General features: G+C 40.7%; 1 protein-coding gene across 1 annotated transcript in view; it reads left to right on the top strand.

Annotated features, from left to right (window-relative positions):
* Window positions 1-27,858, top strand: part of LOC128057513 (ATP-binding cassette sub-family C member 4-like) — a 154,879-nt gene that overhangs the window by 76,496 nt on the left and 50,525 nt on the right. Inside the window, exons 21-24 of the mRNA XM_052649943.1 lie at window positions 8,030-8,149; window positions 9,312-9,422; window positions 20,869-20,969; window positions 22,069-22,260. Coding sequence (XP_052505903.1) covers window positions 8,030-8,149; window positions 9,312-9,422; window positions 20,869-20,969; window positions 22,069-22,260 — 524 coding nt within the window. The remainder of the gene's footprint in view (window positions 1-8,029; window positions 8,150-9,311; window positions 9,423-20,868; window positions 20,970-22,068; window positions 22,261-27,858) is intronic.

Raw genomic sequence — 27,858 nt, forward strand, 5'->3', positions numbered from 1 at the left:
TTCTCAAAACTTCTCATATAAATGATGCTATATGGGAATAGCTATATGAGATGCTATATGAAAAATATTCCCCTAGGAGGACCCAGGATGGGGAATCTGGTAGGCATTTGGTATATTACCCCAATCAGTTTCCTACTTGTAGAATAATGAGGAACAGGGACTTCTCTGGTGGTCCTGTGGATAAGATTCTGTGCTTCCACTGCAGGGGGCACAACTTTAATCCCTGGTTGGGGAACTAAGATCTCACACAGCACAGCCAAAATAATAATAATAATAATAATGGAGAACGCATTTTATGATGAATCCTTCTATTCTATAGGTAATCACAGATGATGAAATAATTGAATTTATCTGATTATTAATGTACATATTTCATCAATAATAAAAAAAATAAAAGTAGAATTGTTATACGTTTTTAAAAAAGTAATAAGAGCTATAGCCAAAAAATAAGGAAGGAAGATGTTTATATCAGAGACCTGAATCATGGATAGTTATTACAAATTAATACCAACTTAACCTTCTAGAAACCAAGCCAAGAAGAGAAGCATAGAGTCCCATGGTTCTTTGTATCTACCAAGTGGAAAAAAATCTAAGTTCATCCAGTCAAAGGAGTTTTTTCCCTTTATTGTGGCATTTGTGTGCTTTGTTTTTAACAATAAAAAATGCTTAAGAGATACTTACTCTGATTACTTGCGAAAAGGATAGTGATCATCTGTTTTATAAAAGCTTTAGAAGTTTTCACTCATCAAGAGAACTAGCTGAACTCCTGTGAGGTGTGGTCTTGTGAGGTGTTTGGATGGATGGGGAGCAGTAGAGTCCCGGTGTGTGGCGTTCTGCTGGTGTGACTTGGTAGCATGGTAGGACCTGGGGAGGCAGAAGAGGAAGTGATGAGCTCCATCCAGTCTTCTGTGTAGACAAGGCCTCAGACGTTTTATGATTTGAGGGTGCACATGAGCTGGAGTCATTCAGTAGTCTTGTGGGAAAAATCAGGTCTCTGGTACATTCAAAGAGGGGTTGTTCCAGAAGGAACATGTGATTAAGATTCATACCTAGGGAAGGGCTACTTCCCATCCACACAGAAGTGGAGAGAAGGGCACTTCCTGAGGCTTTTTTAATGAAGAAGCAGTATAGGATTTTCTCAATCTTTCATCTGAAGAATCTGAAAACTTTGGCCCCATCTCTGTGGAATATTGGAATTTTTGGTACTCTAGTAGGCTGCAGCAATGTTAGACTGTAAATTCAATCCAGATATCCCCTCCTCCACACCCCAGATAACCACATGGTGGCTAGTTGATTAGAATTGTCTATGTTCTCTCTCTAGGTGGTGGGTCTATGCCATAAATAATAACACTGCTGTTTTCTCTAAATAGTAACTGATAGTATATCTTAAGGTCACTGCTGGAACCACCAGCAAAAAGAAGGACACCTGACATCTGTTTTGTAAGTTCACTTGTCTGACTGCTGTGGCCAGGAGACATACACCTGCTTCTTCTTTGTGCTCTGAAGGACCACTGAAGTCCTGAGGTTTAGTTTCAGATCCTGCTGCCTAGTTGCCTCTAGATGCTTAGGCTGACATTTTCATCTTAATGATGAATATGCAGCTGATTATAATGGGTTTATTGAGCACATTTTTGCAAAATTGAGCATAGCAATAGTCACAGAGCAGTGCATAAAACCTGGATGGTGTTTGATTGCCTTTCTCTGCTGCTGCTAAGTCGCTTCAGTCCTGTCCAACCCTGTGCGACCCCATAGACAGCAGCCCACCAGGCTCCTCTGTCCCTGGGATTCTCCAGGCAGGAATACTGGAGTGGGTTGCCATTTCCTTCTCCAAAGCATGAAAGTGAAAAGTGAAAGTGAAGTCGCTCAGTCCTGTCTGACTCTTTGCGACCCCATGGACTGCAGCCTTCCAGGCTCCTCCGCCCATGGGATTTTCCAGGCAAGAGTACTGGAGTGGGGTGCCATTGCCTTCTCCATGCCTTTCTCTAGCCAATTCTTTTTTGTTTGCTTTTAAACTTTTTATTTTGTATTGGGGTAGAGCCAGTTAACAAACAACATTGTGATGGCTTCAGGTGAACAATGAAGGACCTCAGTCATACATATACATATATCCATTCTACCCCAAACCCCTCTCCCATCCAGGCTGCACTTAACATTCCATGTGCTACTCAGTAGATACTTGATGGTTATCCATTTTAAATACAGCACTGTGTACACGTCCATCTGAAGCCCCCTATCTTTTCTCATTCTTCCCCCGGCAACGATAAGTTCATTCTCTAAGTACGCGAGCCTATTTCTGTTTTGTAAGTTCACTTGTACAATTTCCTATTAGATTCCACATATAAAGGATTTCATATGATATTTCTCCCTCTTTGTCTGACTTCATTCATGTGACACTCTCTAGGTCCATCCATGTTGCTGCAAATGGCATTAGTTCATTCTTTTTGATGGTCTGGTCCACTCTGCATTTAGCAGTGCCTGAATGATGAAGTCACATGCAAATTCTGTTTGAAAGGCTGCTGTGATCAACTAGCAATGTCTGCCACAGGCTTTGGTAGCAGTGGGTTAGCACGTTGTTCAGGTGTATTCAGACCATGGATCCTTAAGTCTGCTGTTTTAAGGTGTTTTCATACAAGATTTCCAGGGACTTTGTTCAACCTCTGGTGCTTAATAAGATGTATGGTAATGGTAAAAGCTGTTAGTTATTAGCTGAGTTAGATCTGGGAGTTTTCTGAATATAAACAATTAAGTCTGGAGAAAAATGCATGTATTTACACATGGGCATCCTTAACCCTGATTTTTCTCCCTCAGAGACACTGCAGCTGTGAATAAAAGCCCAGCCTTGGGAATAAGGGGCTTCCAAAGAGTTGGACATGACAGAAAGACTGAACTGAACTAGGTGGCGCTGGTGGTTAAGAACCTGCCTCCCAGTGCAGGAGACATAAGAGATGCAGGTTCGATCCCTGGGGTGGGAAGATCCCCTGGAGAAGGAATGGCAGCCCACTTCAGTATTCTTGCCTGGAGAATCCCATGGATAGAGGAGACTTGCGGGCAGCAGTCCCTAGGGTCGCCAAGAGTCGGGCATGACTGAAATAACTTAGTACATAGGTACAGACTTGGGAATAAAACAGAGTTGGGTCTGACAACTGTCTGCTCTACCACTTAGGTAGGTTAACTTACTTAATCTTGGGCAGTGAGTGTTCTTAATCCCTCAGTGTCTGGGGTTCCTATGAGAATTTCTTGAGTTTGTTGCTTATAAAGTACTTGCGAGCTACTGCCAAAGACACCAGACCTTGAACAAGAAGAAATAAGAAAATATTAACAACTAGTGATGTGATCCCTCACCTAGAACCAGACATCCTGGACTGTGAAGTCAAATGGGTCTTAGGAAGCATCACTACAAACAAAGCTATTGCTGGTGATCAAATTCCAGCTGAGTTATTTCAAATCCTAAAAGATGCTGTTAATTTGCTGCAAATTCAATATGCCAGCAAATTTGGAAAACTCAGCAGTTGCCAGAGGACTGGAAAAGTCAGTTTTCATTCCTATCTCAAAGAAAGGGAATGCCAGAGAATGTTCAAACTACTGCACAATTGCACTCATCTCTATGCTAGTAAGGTAATGTTCAAAACCCTTCAAGGTAGGCTTCAACAGTACATGAACCAAGAACTACCCAGATGTGCAAGCTGGATTTAGAAAAGGCAGAGGAGCCAGAGATCAAATTGCCAACATCTGTTGGATCATAGATAAGCAAAAGAATTCCAGAAAAGCATCTATTTCTGCTTCATTAACTACATGGAAGCCTTTGGCTGTGTGGGTCACAACAACTGAAAAATTCTTGAAGAGATGGGAATACCAGACCACCATACCTGCCTCCTGAGAAACCTGCATGCAAGACAAGAAGCAACAGTAGGAACTGGACATGGAACAACAGATTGGTTCAAAATTGGGAAAGGAATACTTCAAGTCTGTACATTGTCACCTTGCTTATTTAACTTATATGCAGAATACTTCATGCAAAATGCCAGGCTGGATGAATCACAAGCTGGAATCAAAATTGCTGGGAGAAATATCAACAACATCAGATATGCAGGTGATACCACTCTAATGGTAGAAAGCAAAGAAGAACTAAAGAATCTCTTGATGAAGGTGAAAGAGGAGGGTGAAAAAATCTGGTTTAAAACTCAGCATTCAAAAAACTATATCATGGTATCCAATCCCATCCAATGATTGCAAATATATGGGGAAAAAGTGGAAACAGTGACAGACTTTATTTTCTTGGGCTCTAAAATCACTGTGGATGTTGACCAAAGTCATGAAATTAAAAGATACTTGCCCTTGGAAGAAAAACTGAAAAACCTAGACAGCATATTACAAAGCAGAGATATCACTTTGCTGACAGTGGTCTGTATAGTCAAAGGTATGGTTTGTCCAATAGTCATGTATGGATGTGAAAGTTGGACCATAAAGAAGGTCGAGGGTGGAAGAATTGATGCTTTTGAACTTTGGTGCTGGAGGAGACTCTTGAGAGTCCCTCAGACAGCAAGGAGATCAAACCAGTCAATCGTAAAGGAAATCAATCCTGAATATTCATTGGAAGAACTGATGCTGAAACTGAAATTCCAGTACTTTGGCTACCTGATCTGAAGAGCCAACTCATTGGATAAGACCCTGATGCTGTGAAAGACCGAGGGCAGGAGGAGAAGGGGACACCAGATGATAAAATATTTAGATAGTATTACCAACTCAATGGACATGAATTTGAGCAAACTCTGAGAGATAGTGGACAGGGAAGCCTGGCATGCTGTAGTTCATTTGGTCGCAAAGAGTCAGACGTAACTTAGGGACTGAACAACAACAACTAGCAGGTCTCACGGAGCATGAATGATAACCTGCAGGAAGGCTGTCAGCCCAGGGTCCTTGCATGCAATTCCCTGGCCTCCCCCTGCTAGGGAAGTTGTGCTGGCCTTGTGGTGTTTGTTCCCAAGTGTCCTCAGGGTTGTGGAAAATGTAACTGTCAGTCACATGAGATGTAGAGTTACACGTGTCTGTGACTGCTGAGTGATGCCATGTCTGTTACATATCTGCTTCAGGATAGTGAGCTCAGTGTTTGTGGGAAAAAGGATGTTACATCGGGCAACATAATACCAGAGCCTTGACATCCCCTCTTCCCCTGTACAAGTTAACTGTCTTTGCAGACCCTCCCATTCACTCATCCTGGCATCCTACTCAGCCCTAAGTGGGGTTTGAAAGAAACAGAATGGCTTTTCACAGGTGTGCATTCCCTCTGGCCCACTGTAACTCTTGGGCATGAGGTGAGGTAGGTGGTGGCATGTTTGGTTCCCTGGTGTTCAAGGGTGAGATGACACCTGGTTTCTAAAATCGACCCTGCCCACCATCCCTGATGGAGAGAATCAGTTGCAGCTTTGATCTCCCAACAGGGAAGCAGGTGAGGGAGGCCATGCTGAAGAGTTCGTTCCAGGATCTCCCTGGGTGAACAGTCATGTCTGCTTCCTTCTCAGAAGCCTTGTCTGTGATGAGTAGTGTTGATGATGTCACCACATTTGCTGTGGAAATGGGAGCCTGGTTGTAGTGAGTTTTCTGTGCTCTCTGGAGGTGCAGCCTTGGCATCCTCCTGACAGGGTGATGGCCCCAGAATTCACCTGTGTCATTCCTGTGAGCACCCTGCTTTCAGACTGAGTTCTGGGGTTGGATTGGGACACCTACTGGGGTGCAGAAAAAGCGTGAACAGAGATCCAAGCCTCTCTTATTTGGAGCATGAGTTTGGTCTGTGTTTGTGTTACTCTTATAAGGGCAAAGTTACAGGAAGTTAAAATAAAAAGTTATTCAACTTAATGAAGACAGCCTTGTGGGTGCTGAAATGAGAACACAGGCACACAACTGGATGACCAAAGGCAAAGCACCACTGACTCACTTTCAGCTCTCTGCCTGAACAACATACAAAAGGGAAATGTTAGATCATGTTCTGGTTCAGAGAAGGTTTTTCCTTTAAGTCAGTGTCACAGGTGGGGCCCTAATAGTTATAGTTCCTGGTCAGACACCCCCAGGTGGAAAGAGTACCAGGGTCCAGTGGATGCTCAACTGGCCTCCAGCCCAAGCTGTCCTCCCCCAGCCAGGGGTTCCTACCCTTTCTGAGCTCCAGTGTCTCACAGTAGGAAGCCTGCTCCTTCCTTGCTGGTAGAACTGAGGACAGTAAGCATAAGAGGAGGCTCTGTGTCTTTGTTCCCTTGTACCTCAGCCCCCACCCTCAATGCAGTGCCCATGTGCACATTGCTACTGATTACACTGTCACCCAGACAGATGTTCGGATGTTAGGCTAAGGAGTCAGGCCCTGAAAATAATTTGGAGTTCTCCCCCTTGACTTTTTTCCCTTTCATTTTATAAAATCTGCATAGCCGCCTGCAAGATAAGTGATCTTAACTTCTAAACACCCAGGTTTTACTAACAGCTCTTCTCAGGAGATGCACATGTAACAAGGTGATATTGGTATTTCCTGCTGATAAAACACAAGTTATCATTCATCCCGGACAGAGGTCACAGTGTCACAGTCTGCCACTGACAACAGCAAGTTACAGCCTTGTTCACGGTGGAGAATGAGAACCATAAGGGGTCCTCCCTGCCCTGCAGCCCACCTGCTCCCTGATGGGCAGGAGCCTGACCCTGGTGCTCGTGGTCAGTGTGCTCTTAGAGAAGATGTCAGGAAATGAATGACCAGTCATATGACAGTAGAACCCAAACCCACATGAAGCCACTCAAAAGAGAATGGACACTGTCAGATTCTAAAAAGGTGATGTGAGTGTCACATGCCGCAGTGACCTCCAAACACCAGGACAGGTATCCAGCAGGGCAGTTATAAAAATATCCATCAGGTTCCCGGAATGGAAGTCAAGACCATTCAAAGGCTCCTCATCTGCCGGGTCCTGAGCACACAAGGGCAGTGCAGTGCCGGGTGCTCCATGACCCGCACAGAGGCTCCTGGCGCAGGTGCAGGGGGAGGCCCAAGACGGGGGAGGCAGCGGAATGTCCCCTCCCTTACTCGTCTCACCCTGTCTTGGGTCTGGCTCTGGTGTAGGGTGGGGCATGTACTGACTCTATCCCAGCCTTTAGGCTACTCATCTGAGGTGAAGACAGCATACAGGTAGCTCACCAAAGTTCAGTGTGGTGAGGACTCTAATGAATTAAATTTTGGAATGCCACTGACGCATAAATTAGTGAATAATTACTCAGTGAGGAAAAAGAATGAAATACTGCCATTTTGAGCAACATGGATGGAAAGAATATTTTTATTAGTAAAGTAATTCAGAGAAAAACAAATATGTCATCACTTATACGTGGGATCTAAAAAGTAAAAGACTGTATACAAAACAGAAATAGACTCAGATACAGAAAACAAACTTATGATTACCAAAGGGGACTGGGAGGGAGGAACAAATTAGGAACATGGGATTAACAGATAAACACTACCATGTAAAATAGATAAGCAACAAGGATTGGCTGTAAAGCATGGAATTTTATTCAGTATCTTGTAATAACCTATAATGGAATATAATCAGAAAAAATAAGTGACTCACTGTACTATATACCTGAAACTAACACATTGTTGTAAGTCAACTATCCTTCAATATGTTTTAAAAAACACTGTGAACAATTTCCACATGGAGAGATGCCAGAAGAATTTGGAGGGAGGTGTATTTGAGAGGACCTTGATGAATTAATTAATAAAGAGTTCCTTTCCATAAATCTAGCTTCAGTTTGAATTTGGTCAAAGGTGAGTTCAAAGAAAATCTTTAATGTCCAGGTTGTTAAAGTGAAGGTTGGTGTGAACAGGAGTTTCAGGGTCACATGGAGGATCCTTTCTAAAAGGAGCAGCTTCCTTCCCCAGGCAGCCCTCCAGGAAGCCCTGGGTGTGCCCTTTGGCGGGACGTGTGACCACAGAGCCTGGGAGGCAGTGGTTTCCTCATATCCAGCCTTCCTGACTTTCTCTGTCATGTGTCTGTCTCTGCTTCCCCAGCACAGAGTCCAGTGTTTTCTCACTTAGCATCTTCTCTCCGGGGACTCGGGACCATCCGGGCATACAAAGCCGAACACAAGTTTCAGAAACTGTTCGACGCACACCAGGATTTGCACTCAGGTCTGTAAGTTTCTGGAGGTGATTTCAAAGGATGAGATCTGCTGCCTTCTGAGGCCTGACCTTCTTCTCAGGTGGTCTGGCTGCTCTCACCTCTCTCTGTGCTGCCTCTCATCCCGCTCTGCACACCTGCCTCCCCCAGCCCTTCCTCTCAGCATCCCTCTGTGTGCCCCTCTTCCTTATCACCCTCTACTTTTCTCCCTTGCCTTGTTTGCGTTGTCCTTTGTCCTTCCATCACTGTGCCCTGTGGCTTTCTCTCTCTTTAGGGCAGGAGTTAAGAAACTTTTTCTGTTTTTTTTGTAAAGATCCAGGTAGAATATATTGTAGGCTTTTTGTACTATACTGTCTCTAATGCAGCTACTCACCTTTGCTGTTGTAGCACAAAGACAGGCAAAGAAAATATGTCAGCAAATGGCTATGGCTGTGTTCCAGTAAAACTTTACAGAACCAGGTGGTGGCTGTTCTTGACCCACAGGCTTTAGTTTATTGACTCTCTTTTCAGAGCATGCAGGGTGGCAGATGTGATTGAGGAATATAATTTCCTGATTTGCCACCCACCTGATCATACTTTGTATCAACGAATTTTTTTCTAGGAAGAAATTTCAGAATTTCCACTAAGTCTGTAAAATTTTGACCTATCTCTAAAATCTTTATTCTGCTTTGAAGATAATGACTGCATTTAAAAAGCCACATGCAGATCTTGTTAGCTGATGGTCCTTTAGATATTGGCTCCTAAAAGTAGACACATGTAGGGTCGTGTAATGAGGACAGAAAGTGCTGGAAACAGTGTGAGCTGTGCTGTCTGCTATCAGAGAGCTGGGAAGAGTCAACATGTGAGAGGATGACCTTCACGTTGAGGTCTAGCACTGCCAGAAATGTGCGGATTATAAATTTTTCCCTTTTCCCTTGTGATTGTATTTCTGTTGATAACCAGTGAGTCGAGGTTTTCAGTGCATGCTTCTCACAAAGGTGCTGGACTGATTCTATAGGTGCTATGTGTTGTCTTTGTCAGAACTTAGCTTTCTGGAATCTTCAGTTTCCTTGAATGTGTAACTTTGCTGTCCTACTTTGTGTAAATGTTTAACTAAGAAAAATGCTCTCCTTCATTAGAAGCAGCTAACATGGTTTTTATGTTTATTCATTATACTATGGTTCACAAATCCAGAGGCTTGTTTCCTGCTTTTGACGATGTCCCAACAGCTCGCTATGTATCTGGATGTCATCTGTGCCATCTTTGTCACTATTGTTGCCTTTGCGGCCCTGATTCTGGCAGATAGTAAGTAAAAATCTGAATATTTATGAAATGCTTACAGTTTATAGCTTCATTTCCAGTTATTAATTTAAACTCTTGCCACTTGTCTAATATATACTCTTTGATTCTAATGAATAGTATTAAAGTGTTTGTAGCATGTGACTCCACAAATGACTTCCGTGATCCATGTGAAGTCATTTGCATCTTGATGAGAACTTTTATCTTTTTTTCCATTTATTTATTTACAGCAGATCCTTGTTGAGACCTTTAAAAAAAAGATTTATTGGCATTTGTTTGCTTTACAATATTGTATTAATTTCAAATATACAGTCAAGTGAATCTGTTATTGTGTGCTTGTCTCTAAGTCATGTCAGCTCTTTGAGACTCCACGGACTGTAGCCTGCTAGGCTCCTCTGTCCATGGGATTTTCCAGACAAGAATGCTGGAGTGGGTTGCCCTTTCCTTCAGGGGATCTTCCCGACCCAGAGATCAAACCTGTGTCTTTTGCATTAGCAGGCAGATTCTTTTTTTGTTTGTTTGTTTTTTTGGTAACCCATTTTATTTTTTGTTTTATTAATTTATTTTTTAATATAAATTTATTTATTTTAATTGGAGGCTAATTACATTACAATATTGTATTGGTTTTGCCATACATCAACATGAATCTGCCACGGGTGTACATGTGTTCCCCATCCTGAACCCCGCTCCCAACCTTCCTCCTCATACCATCCCTTTGGGTCATCCCAGTGCACCAGCCCTGAGCATCCTGTATCATGCATTGAACCTAGACTGGCAATTTGTTTCTCATATGACATTATACACGTTAGAATGCCATTCTCCCAAATCATCCCACCCTCTCCCTCTCCCACAGAGTCCAAAAGACTGTTCTATACATCTGTGTCTCTTTTGCTGTCTTGCATACAGGGTTATCGTTACCAACTTTCTAAATTCCATATATATGCGTTAGTATACTGTATTGGTGTTCTTCTTTCTGGCTTACTTCGCTCTGTATAATAGGCTCCAGTTTCAGCCACCTCATTAGAACTGATTCAAATGTATTCTTTTTAATGGCTGAGTAATACTCCATTGTGTATACGTACCACAGCTTTCTTATCCATTCGTCTGCTGATGGACATCTAGGTTGCTTCCATGTCCTGGCTATTATAAACAGTGCTGCAATGAATATTGGGGTACATGTGTCTCTTTCAATTCTGGTTTCCTCAGTGTGTATGCCCAGCAGTGGGATTGCTGGGTTGTATGGCAGTTCTATTTCCAGTTTTTTAAGGAATCTCCACACTGTTCTCCATAGTGGCTGTACTAGTTTGCATTCCCACCAACAGTGTAAGAGGGTTCCCTTTTCTCCACACCCTCTCCAGCATTTATTGCTTGTTGACTTTTGGATTGCAGGCATTCTGACTGGCATGAAATCATACCTCATTGTGGTTTTGATTTGCATTTCTCTGATAATGAGTGATGTTGATCATCTTTTCATGTGTTAGCCATCTGTATGTCTTCTTTGGAGTAATGTCTGTTCTGTTCTTTGGCCCATTTTTTGATTGGGTCTTTTATTTTTCTGGAATTGAGCTGCAGGTGTTCCTTGTATATTTTTGAGATTAATTCTTTGTCAGTTGCTTAATTTACTATTATTTTCTCCCATTCTGAAAGCTGTCTTTTCACCTTGTTTACAGTTTCCTTTGTTGTGCAGAAGCTTTTAATTAAGTCCCATTTGTTTATGTTTGCTTTTATTTCCAATATTCTGGGAGGTGAGTCATAGAGGATCCTGCTGTGATTTATGTCAGAGAGTGTTTTGCCTATGTTTTCCTCTAGGAATTTTATAGTTTCTGGTCTTATGTTTAGATCTTTAATCCATTTTGAGTTTATTTTTGTGTATGGTGTTAGAAAGTGTTCTACTTTCATTCTTTTACAAGTGGTTGACCAGTTTTCCCAGCACCACTTGTTAAAGAGATTATCTTTTCTCCATTGTATATTCTTGCCTCCGTTGTCAAAGATAAGGTGTCATTCAGTTCAGTTCAGTCTCTCAGTCATGTTCGACTCTGCGACCCCATGAATCGCAGCATGCCAGGCCTCCCTGTCCATCACCAACTCCTGGAGTTCACTCAGATTCACGTCCATTGAGTCAGTGATGCCATCCAGCCATCTCATCCTCTGTCGTCCCCTTCTCCTGCCCCCAATCCCTCCCAGCATCAGAGTCTTTTCTGATGAGTCAACTCTTCATATGAGGTGTCCAAAGTACTGGAGTTTCAGCTTTAGCATCATTCCTTCCAAAGAAATCCCAGGGCTGATATCCTTCAGAATGGACTGGTTGGATCTCCTTGCAGTCCAAGGGACTCTCAAGAGTCTTCTCCAACACCACAGTTCAAATGCATCAATTCTTTGGTGCTCAGCCTTCTTCACAGTCCAACTCTCACATCCATACATGACCACTGGAAAAACCATAACAGCCTTGACAAGACGGACCTTAGTCTGCAAAGTAATGTCTCTGCTTTTGAATATGCTATCTAGGTTGGTCATAACTTTTCTTCCAAGGAGTAAGCGTCTTTTAATTTCATGGCTGCAGTCAGCATCTGCAGTGATTTTGGAGCCCCCCAAAATAAAGTCTGACACTGTTTCCGCTGTTTCCCCATCTATTTCCCATGAAGTGATGGGACCGGATGCCATGATCTTCATTTTCTGAATGTTCAGCTTTAAGCCAACTTTTTCACTCTCCTTCACCTTCATCAAAAGGCTTTTTAGTTTCTCTTCACTTTCTGCCATAAGGGTGGTGTCCATAGGTGCGTGGATTTATCTCTGGGTGTTCTATTTTGTTCCATTGATCTATGTTTCTGTTTTTGTGCCAGTACCATACTGTCTTGATGACTGTGGCTTTGTAGTAGAGCCTGATGTCAGGCAGGTTGATTCCTCCAGTTCCATTCTTCTTTCTCAAGATTGCTTTGGCTATTCGAGTTTTTTTTTATATTTTCATACAAATTGAGAAATTATTTGTTCTAGCTCTGTGAAAAATACCATTGGTAGCTTGATAGGGATTGCATTGAATCTATAAATTGCTTTGGGTAATATACTCATTTTCACTATATTGATTCGTCCAACCCATGAATACGGTATATTTCTCCATCTATTAGTGTCCTCTTTGATTTCTTTCATCAGTGTTTTATAGTTTTCTATATATAGGTCTTTAGTTTCTTTAGGTAGATATATTCCTAAGTATTTTATTCTTTTCATTCCAATGCTGAATGGAATTATTTCCTTAATATCTCTTTCTATTTTCTCGTTATTAATGTATAGGAATGCAAGGGATTTCTGTGTGTTGATTTTATATCCTGCAACTTTACTATATTCATTGATTAGCTCTAGTAATTTTCTGGTGGAGTCTTTAGGGTTTTCTATGTAGAGGATGATGTCATCTGCAAACAGTGAGAGTTTTACTTCTTTTCCAATTTGGATTCCTTTTATTCCTTTTTCTGCTCTGATTGCTGTGGCCAAAGCTTCCAAAACTATGTTGAATAGTAATGTTGAAAGTGAGCACCCTTGTCTTGTTCATAACTTTAGGGGAAATGCTTTCAATTTTTCACCATTGAGGATAATGTTTGCTGTGGGTTTGTCATATATAGCTTTTATTATGTTGAGGTATGTTCCTTCTATTCCTGCTTTCTGGAGAGTTTTTATCATAAATGGATGTTGAATTTTGTCAAAGGCCTTCTCTGAATCTATTGAGATAATCATATGGCTTTTATTTTTCAATTTGTTAATGTGGTGAACTACATTGACTGATTTGTGGATATTGAAGAATCGTTGCATCCTTGGGATAAAGCCCATTTGGTCATGATGTATTATCTTTTTAATGTGTTGTTGGATTCTGATTGCTAGAATTTTGTTAAGGATTTTTGCATCTATGTTCATCAGTGATATTGGCCTGTAGTTTTCCTTTTTTGTGGCATCTTTGTCCGGTTTCGGTATTAGGGTGATGGTGGCCTCATAGAATGAGTTTGGAAGTTTACCTTCCTCTGCAATTTTCTGAAAGAGTTTGAGTAGGATAGGTGTTAGCTCTTCTCTAAATTTTTGGTAGAATTCAGCTGTGGAGCTATCTGGACCTGGGCTTTTGTTTGCTGGAATGTTTCTGATTACAGTTTCAATGTCTGTGCTTGTGATGGGTCTGTTAAGATTTTCTATTTCTTCCTGGTTCAGTTTTGGAAAGTTGTACTTTTCTAAGAATTTGTCCATTTCTTCCAAGTTGTCCATTTTATTGGCATATAATTGCTGCTAGTAGTCTCTTATGATCCTTTGTATTTCTGTGTTGTCTGTTGTGATCTCTCCATTTTCATTTCTAATTTTATTGATTTGGTTTTTCTCCCTTTGTTTCTTGATGAGTCTGGCTAATGGTTTGTCAATTTTATTTGTCCTGTCAAAGAATCAGCTTTTGGCTTTATTGATTTTTGCTGTGGTCCCTTTTGTTTCTTTTGCATTTATTTCTGCCCTAATTGTTAAGATTTCTTCCCTTCTACTAACCCTGGGGTTCTTCATTTCTTCCTTTTCTAGTTGCTTTAGGTGTAAAGTTAGATTAGTTATTTGACTTTTTTCTTGTTTCTTGAGGTATGCCTGTATTGCTATGAACCTTCCCCTAAGCACTGCTTTTACAGTGTCCCACAGGTTTTGGGTTGTTGTGTTTTCATTTTCATTCATTTCTATGCATATTTTGATTTTTTTGGATTTCTTCTGTGATTTGTTGGTTATTCAGCAGCCTGTTGTTCAGCCTCCCTATGTTGGAATTTGTAATAGTTTTTCTCCTGTAATTGAGATGTAATCTTACTGCATTGTGGTCAGAAAAGGTACTTGGAATGATTTCAGTCTTTTTGAACTTACCAAGGTTAGATTTATGGCCCAGGATGTGATCTATCCTGGAAAAGGTTCCATGTGCACTTGAGAAAAAGGTGAAATTCGTTGTTTTATGGTGAAATGTCCTATAGATATCAATTAGGTCTAACTGGTCTATTGTATCATATAAAGTTTGTGTTTCCTTGTTAATTTTCTGTTTAGTTGATCTATCCATAGATGTGAGTGGGGTATTAAAGTCTCCCACTATTATAGTGTTATTGTTAATTTCCACTTTCATACTTGTTAGCTTTTGTCTTACATATTGCGGTTCTCCTATGTTGGGTGCATATATATTTATAATTATTATATCTTCTTCTTGGATTGATCCATTGATCATTATGTAGTGTCCTTCTTTGTCTCTTTTCACAGCCTTTGTTTTAAAGTCTATTTTATCTGAGATGAGTATTGTTATTCCTGCTTTCCTTGGGTCTCTATTTGCATGGAATGTCTTTTTCCAGCCCTTCACTCTCAGTCTGTATGTGTCCCTTGTTTTGAGGTGGGTCTCTTGTAGACAACATATATAGGGGTCTTGTTTTTGTATCCATTCAGCCAGTCTTTGAATTTTGGTTGGGGCATTCAACCCATTTATGTTTAAGGTAATTATTGATAAGTATGATCATGTTGCATTTACTTTATTGTTTTGGGTTCGAGTTTATACTCCCTTTTTGTGTTTCTTGTCTAAAGAAGATCCTTTAGCATTTGTTGGAGAGCTGGTTTGGTGGTGCTGAATTCTCTCTGCTTTAGCTTGTCTGTAAAGCTTTTGATTTCTCTTTCATATTTGAATGAGATCCTTGCTGGGTACAGTAATCTGGGCTGCAGGTTATTTTCTTTCATCACTTTAAGTATGTCCTGCCATTCCCTCCTGTCCTGAAGAGTTTCTACTGAAAGATCAGCTGTTATCCTTATGGGAATCCCCTTGTGTGTTATTTGTTGTGTTCCCTTTGCTGCTTTTAATATTTGTTCTTTGTGTTTGATCTTTGTTAATTTGATTAATATCTGTCTTGGTGTGTTTTGCCTCGGGTTTATCTTATTTGGGACTCTCTGGGTTTCTTGGACTTGGATGATTATTTCCTTCCCCATTTTAGGGAAGTTTTCAACTATTATCTCCTCAAGAATTTTCTCATGGTCTTTCTTTTTGTCTTCTTCTCCTGGGACGCCTATGATTTGAATGTTGGGGCATTTAACATTGTCCCAGAAGTCTCTGAGATTGTCCTCATTTCTTTAATTCGTTCTTCTTTTCTCCTTTCTGATTCATTTATTTCTACCATTGTATGTTCTGCCTCACTAATCCTATCTTCTGCCTCCATTATTCTACTATTTGTTCCCTCCAGAGTGTTTTTTATATCATTTTTTGATTATTCATTATATATTGACTCTTTTTTCTAGGTCCTTGTTAAACCTTTCTTGCATCTTCTCAATCCTTGTCTCCAGGCTATTTATCCATGATTCCATTTTGTTTCCAAGATTTTGGATCATTTTCACTATCATTATTCAGAATTCTTTATCAGGTAGATTCCTTATCTCTTCCTCTTTTGTTTGGTTTGGTGGGCATGTATCCTGTTCCTTTACCTTCTGGGTATTCCTCTGTCTCTTCATCTTGTTATATTGCTGAGTTTGGGGTGGCCTTTCTGTATTCTGGAAGTTTGTGGAGTTCTCTTTATTGTGGAGTTTCCTCTCTGTGGGTGGGGTTGTATGGGTGGCTTGTCAAGGTTTCCTGGTTAGGGAAGCTTGTGTCGGTGTTCTGGTGGGTGGAGCTGAATTTCTTCTCTCTGGAGTGCGATGAAGTTTCCAGTAATGAGTTATGAGACGTCAGTGGGTTTGGAGTGACTTTGGGCAGCCTGTATATTGAAGCTCAGGGCTGTGTTCCTGTGTTGCTGGAGAATTTGCCTGGTATGTCTTGCTCTGGAACTTGTTGGCCATTGGGTGGTGCTTGGTTTCAGTGTAGGCATGGAGGTGTTTGATGAGCTCCTGTCGATTAATGTTCCCTGGAGTCAGGAGTTCTCTGGTGTTCTCAGGATTTGGACTTAAGCCTCCTGCTTCTGATTTTCAGTCTTATTTTTACAGTAGCCTCAAGACTTCTCCGTCTATACAGCACCATTGATAAAACATCTAGGTTAAAGGTGCAAGGTTTCTCCACAGTGACGGACACCCAGAGATGTTCACAGAGTTACATGGAGAAGAGAAGAGGGAGGAGGGAGATAGAGGTGACCAGGAGGAGAAGAGGGAGAATCAAAAGGGGTGAGAGCAAGCTAGCCAGTAATCACTTCCTTATGTGCACTCCATAGTCTGGACCGCTCAGAGATGTTCACGGAGTTACACAGAGAAGAGAAGATGGAGGAGGGAGATAGAGGGAACCAGGAGGAGAAGAGGGGGTATCAAAAGTGGAGAGAGAAATCTAGCCAGTAATCACTTTCGTATGTGCTCTCCACAGTCTGGATCCCTCAGAGATGTTCACAGAGTTACATAGAGAAGAGAAGAGGGAGGAGGGAGATAGAGATGACCAGGATGAGGTAAAGTGGAATCAAAAGAGGAGAGAGCAAGCTAACCAGTAATCAGTTCCTTATGTGCGCTTCACAGTCTGGACCACTCAGAGATGTTCATGGAGTTATACAGAGAAGAGAAGAGGGAGGTAGGAGACAGAGGTGGCTAGGAGGATAAAGGGGGAATCAAAAGGAGATAGACAGATCCAGCCAGTAATCAGTTCCCTAAGTGTTTTCCACCATCTGGAACTCACAGAGAGATTCACAGAGTTGGGTAGAGAAGAGGAGGGGGAGGGAGGAGATAGAGGCCACCTGGTGGAGAAATAGGAGAGTCCAAAGAGGGAGAGAGCAGTCAAGCCAGTAATCTTGCTCCCAAGTAAAAATGGGTACTGAAAATTGATTTCTTAAAGGTACAAAATTGATAACAAATACCAAAAGTCAAAGATTTAAAATCTAAAGTAGAGGTTGGATTTTCAAAATTACAATATTAAAGAAAAAAAAAAACAAATTCACAAAAATTATAAAATATATGAAGTTTGCTTTAAAAAATAGGGTATCTTTTTTTTTTTTTTGCAAAGTAATAGTAGGTTATAAAAATGAAAATTAAATGAGTAATAGAGGACTTAAAAATTAAAAAAAATTTAAAAAAGATTAAAGAATGATAGTAAAAATATATCTAGGACTTTCTCTGGTGTTGTTGTGGGCAGTGTGGGGTCAGTTCATTTTTGGATGGTTCCTTGATCTGTACATTTCTCAAGATTTATAGGCCCCTTCCTATATAGTCAGTACTAGCTACAGGGTTTTAATCTATTGCACCTGTCACTTCCAAGGAGGCTCCCTCTTTTTTAGCCTTTTCTGTTTGCTGGTCTCTTCAGTGTCTAATTTCCACCCTGACACAAGAGGGTGGTGGTGGACACTTTTTTAGGCTCACTTGTTCAGTCGTGCTGTGGGGAGGAAGGGACTCTGCAAACAAATAACACTGGTGTGTGCTCACAGTGTCTCAGCCACACTGGGTCTGTCCCTGCTCACGGCGTGTGTGGTTTCCCAGTCTACTCTGCTTAGGCTCTAGGTTGCTCTGCCGGGAATTGTCTGAGGCCAGCCCTGGGTTATTTGCACTTCCCCGGTCTAAGCCGCTCAGGTTCAGGTACTTGGGTAGTCCTCAGAAGTGCAGACTCGGTTTGGCCTGCATTTTGTGCCCTTCCCAGGTCCGAGCAGCTCAGGTGACCAAGTGTTTGGTGAGTGCGGTTGCTGCAACTTATCGCCTCCCTTGTCCTCCAGGCAGATTCTTTACCACTGAGCCACGTGGGAAACCCAAATCTGTTATACTTATATCCCCATTTTTTGGATTCTGCTTTTCTGCCTTATGAACATTGGGCTGCATGAATATTTTTAGTAGTTTTCATTTTAAATAATACTTCAAATAAATCGCCCCTTTGGAAAGAATTTTTCTTTTTGGCTTTTGGAATCTTCAGGAACAAAGACCAGGTATGAATGTTCCTGTTCCAGCTGACCTGTGGTGACTTGGGTGCCTGCTTTGACTCACTTGGGCCATTCTTTTATTTTTATTGTTAAAGTATTTTATAGGGGTATAGTTGATTTTCACTGTTGTCTTAGTGTATAGTACTTCATGTGTACAGCAAAGTGAATCTGCTATACATATATCGACTCTTTTTTAGATTCTTTTCCCTATAAGTTATTACAGAGTTCCCTGTACTTTATAGTAGGTCCTTATTAGTTATCTATTTTAGATGTAGTAGTGTGTATGTGTCAATCTTCCAAATTATCCCTCCCCTCCCTTAGCCCTTGTATTTTCTGCATCTGTAAGTATGTTTCTGTTTTGTAGATAAGTTCATTTGTAGCCTTTTGTTGGATTCTACATATAGGCAATATCATATGCTATTTGTCTTTCTCTGAATCTGACTTATGACAATCTCTAGGTCCATCCATGTTGTTGCAAATGGCATTATTTATTCCTTTTTATGTCTGAGTTATAGTCCATTGTGTATATATACCACCTCTTCTTTATCCATTCCTCTGTTGGTGGACATTTATGTCCAACTTCTATGTTCTGGCTATTGTAAATAGTGCTGCAATGAACATTGGGGGGAATTACGGTTTTCTCTGGATATTTACCCAGAAGTGAAATTGCTGGATCATATGGTAGTTCTGTTTTTAGTTTTTAAAGGAACCTCTGTATTGTTCTCCATAGGGGCTATACCAGTTAATATTCACACTAACAGTGTGGGAGGTTTCCCTTTTCTCCACATCCTCTCCAGCATTTATTGTTTGTAGGCTTTTTGATGATGGTAATTTTGACTGGTGTGAGGCGATACCTCATTGTAGTTTTGATTTGCATTTCTCTAATAATTAGAGATGTTGAGCATCTTTTCATGTGCTTTTTTTGCCATTTGTATGTTTTCTTTGGAAAATGTCATTTTTGATCTTCTGCCCATTTTTTGATTGGGTTATTTGTTTGTTTTGATATTGAACCATGGACTGTGTATGTATTGGAGAATAATTCCTAGTTATTTCATCTGAAAATATTTTCCTCCATATTATGAGTTGTCTTTTCATTTAATTTATGGTTTCCTTTGCTGTATAAAAGCATTTAAGTTTAATTATGTCATATTTGTTATTTTTTTATTTTATTTTCACTACTTTCAGACGTGGATTAAAAAGTTATGACTGAATTTTGTCTCAGAGAGTGTTCTATCTGTTTTTACCTGAGAGTTTTATGGTGTCTGGTCTTACATTTATGTCTGTAATCCATTTTGAGTTTATTTTTGTGTATAGTGTTAGGGAGTGTTTTAATTTCACTCCTTTACAAGTAGTTGTTCAGTTTTGCCAGCACCATTTATCAAAGAGACTGTCTTTTCTCCATTATATATTCTTGCCTCCTTTGTCATAGATTAGGTGACAGTAGGCGCATGGGTTTATCTCTGTACTTTCAATCCTATTCCACTGATCTATATTTCTGTTTCTGGTACCAGTAGCATACTCTTTTGATTACTGAAGCTTTGTAGTACAGTTTTAAGACTGGGAGCCTGATTCCCTCAGCTTTGTTTTTCTTTCTCAAGATTGCCTTGGCTATTCATCGTCTTTTGTGTTGCCATACAAATTGTAAAATATTTTGTTCTTATTCTATAAAAAATGTCATTGGTTATTTGATAGGGATTACATTGAATCTATAGATTGCTTTGGGTAGTTTCTTTGTTTATTTGCTGTAGGTCCTTGTTGAAACCTTTTATCTTTTCATCTTTCTTTGAATGAGTTGAGGTCTACACAGCTGTAGCAACATGACATTCTGAACATTTCAGGTAATGTCCTGTAGTTGGGAGGGGATAATCAAGTTTTCTATTAAACTTTTCCCACAAATGAGAGTTTTAGGTCTACTTGGATCTGTTAGTTATTGGTAATGGTACATTGGGGTGAGAAATATTTTCTCTAGCAAAGATCAATGTCCTCACTGCTGTATGGGTACAAGATTAGCAGCTGTGAGTATGTGTGGCATGAATTCACCATCCCTAACTATTTCATAATAATAACTGAATCATAGTCTTTGATAATACATAATGATAATTGAAGCCATAATGATGAAAGTCTGAATAATGACATGATCCTCACTCATATAATACTGTCAACTGTATGTCAATCCAGTTGGGATTAATAAAATCACCTTTCTAGTTCTTTCTAAATTCATAGTGTTTTTTTCACTGTATTATGGTCCCAATCAATAGACAGTAATATTATGAGCGATATTATCATTACATGCAAATGATTAAAATGTCATAAAGAAGTCTTCTCACTACTATATATTAATAAAAAATAGATAATTATTAAGGACCTACTATATAGCACAGGGAACTCTACTCAATACTCTGTAATGGCCTATATGGGAAAATAATTTTAGAATGAATTGATTTTATGTATATGTGTGGCTAATTCATTTTACTGTACACCTGAAACTAACACAACTTTGTAAATCAAATATGCTCCAATAAAAATTATAAAAATAAAGGAGTCTTCTTCATAAAGTGACAGAAGGAACTAGGTGAGGGGGTGGAGAAGGAGACTGACTATTCCTCTTCTTCCTCATTTAGTTTTGAATCCTGGGGAGGTTGGCCTGGCCCTGTCTCTAATCGTCACACTTACGGGGATGTTCCAGTGGTGTATCAGGCAAAGTACCGAAGTTGAGAATATGGTGATGTTTATCTTTCTGTTCTTAGTCTTTTCAAGTCTCCTTGCTGTTAAATGGAATAAAAGCAATTCTAATGTAAAATAGTAAAACTATCCTTTTTACATCATTGTTAACAGAGGAATTTTTTTTTTAATATTCTTCTCCATCTGCTTAATGTTAAATAAAATATAGACATCTTTTTTCTCAGTTTTATGTGCTCCATGTCAACAGGTTTTATAGTCACAAACTATTCTCAAGTATAATAAATGTCTCTGCAGGAGGGAGGTCATGTAATCCTGGAGAGAATATGAGCTAATTTCTTAGCAGCTTGTTTATCTTTGTTTCTTAAGGGGTAGTTCCTCATTTTTAGGAAAAAAAAAAAAAAAAAGAAGTCAGTACTTTTAGGTTTGTTTATTTAATTAACAGTTTCCTCTGCCTTTCCCCCCACCCATGTTATCATTTATTCTTGTATGGGTTGAGCACCTGAAATTGCTGGAAGCCCTTCTTTCTGGTAGGATAAGCTGTCTCTCAAAATGTGCTCTCAAAGGTGTTGAGTTATAGCTGTTTAAGAGGACTTAGTCAATATGTAAATTATACACTTTCTAAATATTTGCACCCTCTCCTAAAGAGAGAAAAACAATAAAAATGAAGTCTTTCATTTTGGTCTTCTAACAGTGTAGAATGTGACTAATTATTGAAATGAAGTTTGATGACCATCCAGTCCTGCTCATCTGTAACATGTGGCCCTTCTGTAACCACACATTACTAGTTGGTGTCCATACATGTTCTTTTCTTTGAAAAAAATTCTCTTTTTTAAAAATTCAGATGTGAAAGGTAGAGCAATAAAATCTTAAACATTCATTTCTCTAATTCTTTTAGTTTTAAGATAAAGTTGAAGGAAGTAATTGTAAGTAAAAGGGTTGAAGATGATGAACAAATTTGCAAATCACCCAAGGCCCCATGACTCCTACTTCTGTCCTTTGTGGATGCTGAGACCTGAGATATTCTATACCATATAAAAGCAAATGTGAAGATATAAAAGCAGAAGGTTTCACTTGCAATCTCTAAAATTCATAAGCAAGACTGTCTGATACTAACTCATGTGATGTCATATGCATTTCAGATGATTTCAGTAGAAAGGGGGATTGAATATATAGACCTTGAGAAAGAAGCACCCTGGGAACTCGAGTATCGTCCACCACCATCCTGGCCTCATGAAGGAAGGATTTACTTTACTTATGTTAACGTCAAGTACAGCCTAGATGGGCCTCTGATATTGAAGAATCTGGACACGCTCATTGACCCAAGAGAAAAGGTTAGTTTAAGCCATTTGCCTCTTTAAAATCCAGCTAAAGATTTAGCAACATGTCTGCTCTTGGCTTCCTTGTCAGTGTGTCAGGCGGACTCTTTGTTCCTAATGGATGCAGATTAGATCAGTGGCACCATAGGTGAATCTTTCTTGGAAACTGAACATGGAATGGGGATACCAGCAATTTTTACCCTGTGGAGTGAGCTCCCTCATGGTGGTAGATGGGTCCTGGTCTCCAGGGCTTAATCTTAACCTGACCCAGGACACTCTCCAGGACACCAGATTATTCATACTAAGTCTGGGAAGTCATCCCTGGCTCCCTGACACTAACTGTCCAATATCCCCCACCTTCCCTCCTTTCCATCTTTTCTTCTTTGTATTTCTGAGATCTCCTCCTCCTCCCATGGTGCCCTCTGGTTGCTGCTTTCTCCTCTCTCCATTAGCCTTTCCTGTAGACATGTCCTCCATTCACCGACACTGAACTGCCATCACCCTGCCCCACCCTGCCCCACCCTGCAGACTGCTTCTTTCTGAAGCACAGATCTGACTTTAACTGGCCTGGGTGAGCTGCTGGTAGAACCACAGCACAGCCCCAAGCCCAGTCCAGTAGGGACTGTGGGGTGAGCTCGTAGCCACTAGAGAAGAGCCAGAATCACGATTCAGTCACAGGTGAGGCACCAGAGCCCCAGACGGAGACAGGGCCCAGAGACTCGTTTAGAGTCAAAAGCAAATTGAAGGGAGCAGGGAAGATTCACATTGGAGACAGCAGAGAGGCTAGTAACCTGGACCTGCTGGCGTCCATGTCTGCTGGTGATGTTCCTTTCATGCTCAGATTGGGACCCTCAACTGGGACCAGGGCAGACTCTTGAAGAAGAGATTAAACCAGAACAGATAAGGTGGTAGGAAGGCCTTGCTCCATCTCCCTCTGCAGCCAGTATGTCTTCTGATTTACACACACTGCTGCACTTGGGTTATGTGTAGCTTCTCCCAAAGCTATGTTTTCCCAGCTTCCAGTGTGCAGTCTGCACACTGAGAGACCCATCCCCTCTGTCATCTGGATGGTGAAAGTCTCCTCATTTTCTGAGGCGACTCTAATGCATCTTCGAGACTCTCAATTCTTCCTCAGTGTCTTATGTTTTCTTTTAACATAGCATTTACAGTACACTTGTGGTCATAGCAGGCAAAAGTTAGAAGGAACTAAATCCTTCCTTACAATGAAATATTATTCAGTCTTAAAAAGGAAGAAAATTCTGGCCTATGGATAAACCTGGAGGACATCTTGCTAAATGAAATAAACCAGACACAAAAGAAATGAAAACTCTGATTCCATTCATGTGAGTTTCCTAGAGCAGTCAAATTCAAGAAGACAGGAAGTAGGATGGTGGTCTCCAGGGACTGCGGGAGGGGAGATGGGGAGTTGTTTGTCTAAAGGGTATAGAATATCAGTTTTATGAGGCAAAAATAAATTCTCGAGCTTGGTTGCACAATAATGTGAATGTATGGAACACCAAACTGTCCAATAAAATGGTTAAGTAATTAAATCTTATGTGAATTTTATCATAATTAAATTAAAAGATAGCACCTGTGACATGCCTTGTAATTTGAGGTCTGTATCTCATAGTACCTTGAAGCTTTTTAAAATCAGGAAGCATCTTATTTTCATCTTTGTTCCCTAGAAAGTGGCATTCTGCAGGGCACAGAGTACTGAGGGATTGCTGGATGACAGGGTGAGTGAGTAATACACAGGTGTGAGCAACCAGGAACCAATACACACACAGAAGACAACTCTGTAAATAACCAAAAGAAATGCTCTTTTAAACTCTCACCACCCCAGGCCCACCTAGTGGACTGTAGCTGTAATTTAATGAATGATAGCCTTGTAACATGAAAATGAAAAAATAAATATTCAACTTAATGCCTAAATGCTACTCAGGGAGCAGCTTCAGTTAGTCACAGGGCAAAAGCTGGCCCTAATTATTTCTAGTTCCGCTGTAGGTCAGGAAGAAGGTGAACTGCCATGTCAGGAAAACATTCACCACAGCTCTTGCTACAATTTTGTCCCTGAGAGCTCTGAAGGTGATGTTTGTTTACTCTCAGACAATAAGTCTGTCAGATTTTCCATTGTAAATGTAATTCTGTTAACTTGTCTTAAAATTTCCCCAAAGCCATAGAATATGAATTATCTAAGAAACTCTGTAGTAAAACTTAGGAACATAAGAGATTCTTATTCTTCCTTCTTAAACCCTGCAAGTCATAGGATTATTGAGATTCTAAAATGTTTGAGGGCAAATTAAATTTGGAGACTGAATTAATAACTGCAGCAACTTGACACAGTATCGCCATTGGCTTCATTTCTGTGTGGGGAGATGAAACCCGGGCAGCATGTTCATGAAGCCATTTCACTCCACCTGTGTACACCCTAGGTTTCCTCTCCTGCTCATGGGTCCCCACCCCTGTCACTCAAGGACACACCTTTGGTGTTGGATTTGATTGAGAGAGGCTGCTGTGAGTGGGGAGGGGATGTGGGAGTGAACCAGCCTAACAGAAGTGGGGCTTTATTCTCTTTCCCTCATTTCCTCTCCTGTCACGATTCCTGGAAGTTACCATCAATAGGAAAGTGTAGTAGGTACTATGCAGGACTTTAATCCATGGAAAAAATGACAAGTGAAAATAAAGAACCAGGACTTCCCTGGTGGTGCAGTGGAGAAGAATTCACCTGCCAATTGAACCAGGGGACACTGGTTCAATCCTTGATCTGAACTGAGAAGATTTCACACGTCACAGAGCAACTGAGCTTGTGCTCCACAACTGCTGAGCCCACGTGCCACAACTACTGAGCCTACATGCCACAACTACTAAAGCTTGTGCTCAGCAATAAAAGCAGCCACCTCACTGAGAAGTCCGTACACTGCAACAAGGAGTAACTTCCACTCATCACAACTGGAGACAGCCTGCCCAAAGCAACCATGACCCAGCACAGCCAAAAACTTAAAAAAAAAAAAAAAATTAGAAAAAAAACCAGCATGAAATAAATAGCATGCTAGGCTTCCTGGTTAGATTCTGAACATGGGCTGCATTTTTCATTTAGATGATTTTGTCAGCTAAGAATAGCTGTAGTGTAGTGTGAAGAGATTGGAGAAAGAAATGGCAACCCACTCCAGTATTCTTGCCTGGAGAATCCCAGGGACAGAGGAGCCTAGTGGGCTGCCGTCTGTGGGGTTGCACAGAGTCAGACACGACTGAAGCGACTTAGCAGCAATAGCAGTGGCAGTAGCAGTGGTTGATTTGATCATTTTAGAGAGTCCTGGGCCATATTAAAGCATTTCCCAGCTCTTGAGGTAGATTGATTTTATTTGTTTCTGCTCACGGCTCTTACTTGGATAATACACTTTTACAGATGCTTACTAGACTTTGCTATAATGTGCAAAAATATTAGTTTCCATATTTTCTCTTTTTTAATGTACTGTTTTCTTATAAAGCCCTCCCTTTGCTCTCAGCTTGTCCCGCTTCCCCTGTGAAGCTACCTCATTCCTTGTGAGTCAGACTCTGGTGCCAGAGCAGCTTCTTAGAAATGCAGGGTCTCAGGCCCATTCAGACCACTTTCTCAGCATTGGATTTAAACAGGACCTCCTAATAAAGTTCTTTCTCTCCCATGGGTAGTGTTTGATGACTGATGACCTGTGATTTCCAAAAAATGTCCTTTGACAGTTTGAAACTGAGCTCATGAATCACCCAAACCCCCATTGTGACTGAGCTGGAGGCACTAGAAAGCTCTGTGCCACTTACCCTACAGATTTACTTACGTTTATATTCTATAAATTTGATTTAGGGCATATCTGAATGGTGTAGTGGTTTTCCGCACTTTCTTCAATTTCAGTCTGAATTTGGCAATAAGGAGTTCATGATCTGAGCCACAGTCAGCTCCTGGTCTTGTTTTTGCTGACTATATAGAGATTCTTCATCTTTGGCTGCAAAGAATATGATCAATCTGATTTTGGTGTCGACCATGTGGTGATGTCCATGTGTAGAGTCTTCTCTTGTGTTGTTGGAAGAGGGTGTTTGCTATGACCAGTGCATTCTCTTGGCAGAACTCTATTAGCCTTTGCCCTGCTTCATTTTGTACTCCAAGGCCAAATTTGCCTGTTACTCCAGGTGTTTCTTGACTTCCTACTTTTGCATTCCAGTCCCCTATAATGAAAAGGACATCTTTTTTTTGGATGTTAGTTCTAGAAGGTCTTGTAGGTCTTCATAGAACTGTTCAACTTCAGCTTCTTCAGCATTACTGGTTGGGGCATAGACTTGGATTACTGTGATATTGAATGGTTTGCCTTGGAAATGAACAGAGATCATTCTGTCATTTTTCAGATTGCATCCATGTACTGCATTTTGGACTCTTTTGTTGACTATGATGGCTACTCCATTTCTTCTAAGGGATTCCTGCCCACAGTAATACTGGTTATTTGAGTCAAATTCACCCATTCCAGGCCACCTTATCCTAGAATGTCAATGTTCATTCTTGTCATTTCCTATTTGACCACTTCCAATTTGCCTTGATTCATGGACCTAACATTCCAGGTTCCTATGCAATATTGGTCTTTACAGCATCAAACCTTGCTTATATCACCAGTCCCATCCACAACTGGGTGTTGTTTTTGCTTTGGCATGAGAAACACTGGGCTGGAAGAATCACAGGCTGGACTCAAGATTGCCAGGAGAAATATCAATAACCTCAGATATGCAGATGACACCACCTTTATGGCAGAAAGTGAAATAGAACTAAAGAGCCTCTTGATGAAAGTGAAAGAGGAGAGTGGAAACATTGTCTTAAAGCTCAACATTCAGAAAACAAAGATCATGGCATCTGGTCCCATCACTTCCTGGGAAATAGACGGGGAAACAGTGGAAACAGTGTCAGACTATTTTTCTGGGCTTCAAAATCACTGCAGGTGGTGACTGCAGTCATGAAATTAAAAGACACTTACTCCTTGGAAGGAAAGTTATGAGCAACCTAGACTGCATATTAAAAAGCAGAGACATTACTTTGTCAACAAAGGTCTGTATAGTCAAGGCTATGGTTTTTCCAGTGGCCATGTATGGATGTGAGAGCTGGACTATAAAGACAGCTGAGCACTGAAGAATTGATGCTTTTGAACTGTGGTGTTGGAGAAGGCTCTCGAGAGTCCCTTGGACTGCAAGGAAGTCCAACCAGTCCATTCTGAAGGAGATCAGTTCTGGGTGTTCTTTGGAAGGACTGGTGTTGAAGCTGAAACTCCAATACTTTGGCTACCTGATGCGAAGAGCTGACTCATTGGAAAAGACCCTGATGCTGGGAGAGATTGGGGGCAGGAGGAGAAGGGGATGATAGAGGATGAGATGGTTGGATGGCATCACTGACTCAATGGACATGGGTTTGGGTGGACTCCCGGAGCTGATGATGGACAGGGAGGCCTGGCATGCTGTGATTCATGGGGTCGCAAAGAGTCAGACATGACTGAATGATTGAACTGAACTGATATTCTATAAATTGGGCCTTTACAGTATAATCTAATTCTGTGATTCTACTGTATTTATTTGCATCTTTCCCTGGAGTCTGTCTTCATCACA

The sequence above is a fragment of the Budorcas taxicolor genome, chromosome 12 (genome assembly GCF_023091745.1).
Source record: "Budorcas taxicolor isolate Tak-1 chromosome 12, Takin1.1, whole genome shotgun sequence".
In the NCBI taxonomy this organism is placed as follows: Eukaryota; Metazoa; Chordata; class Mammalia; order Artiodactyla; family Bovidae; genus Budorcas; species Budorcas taxicolor.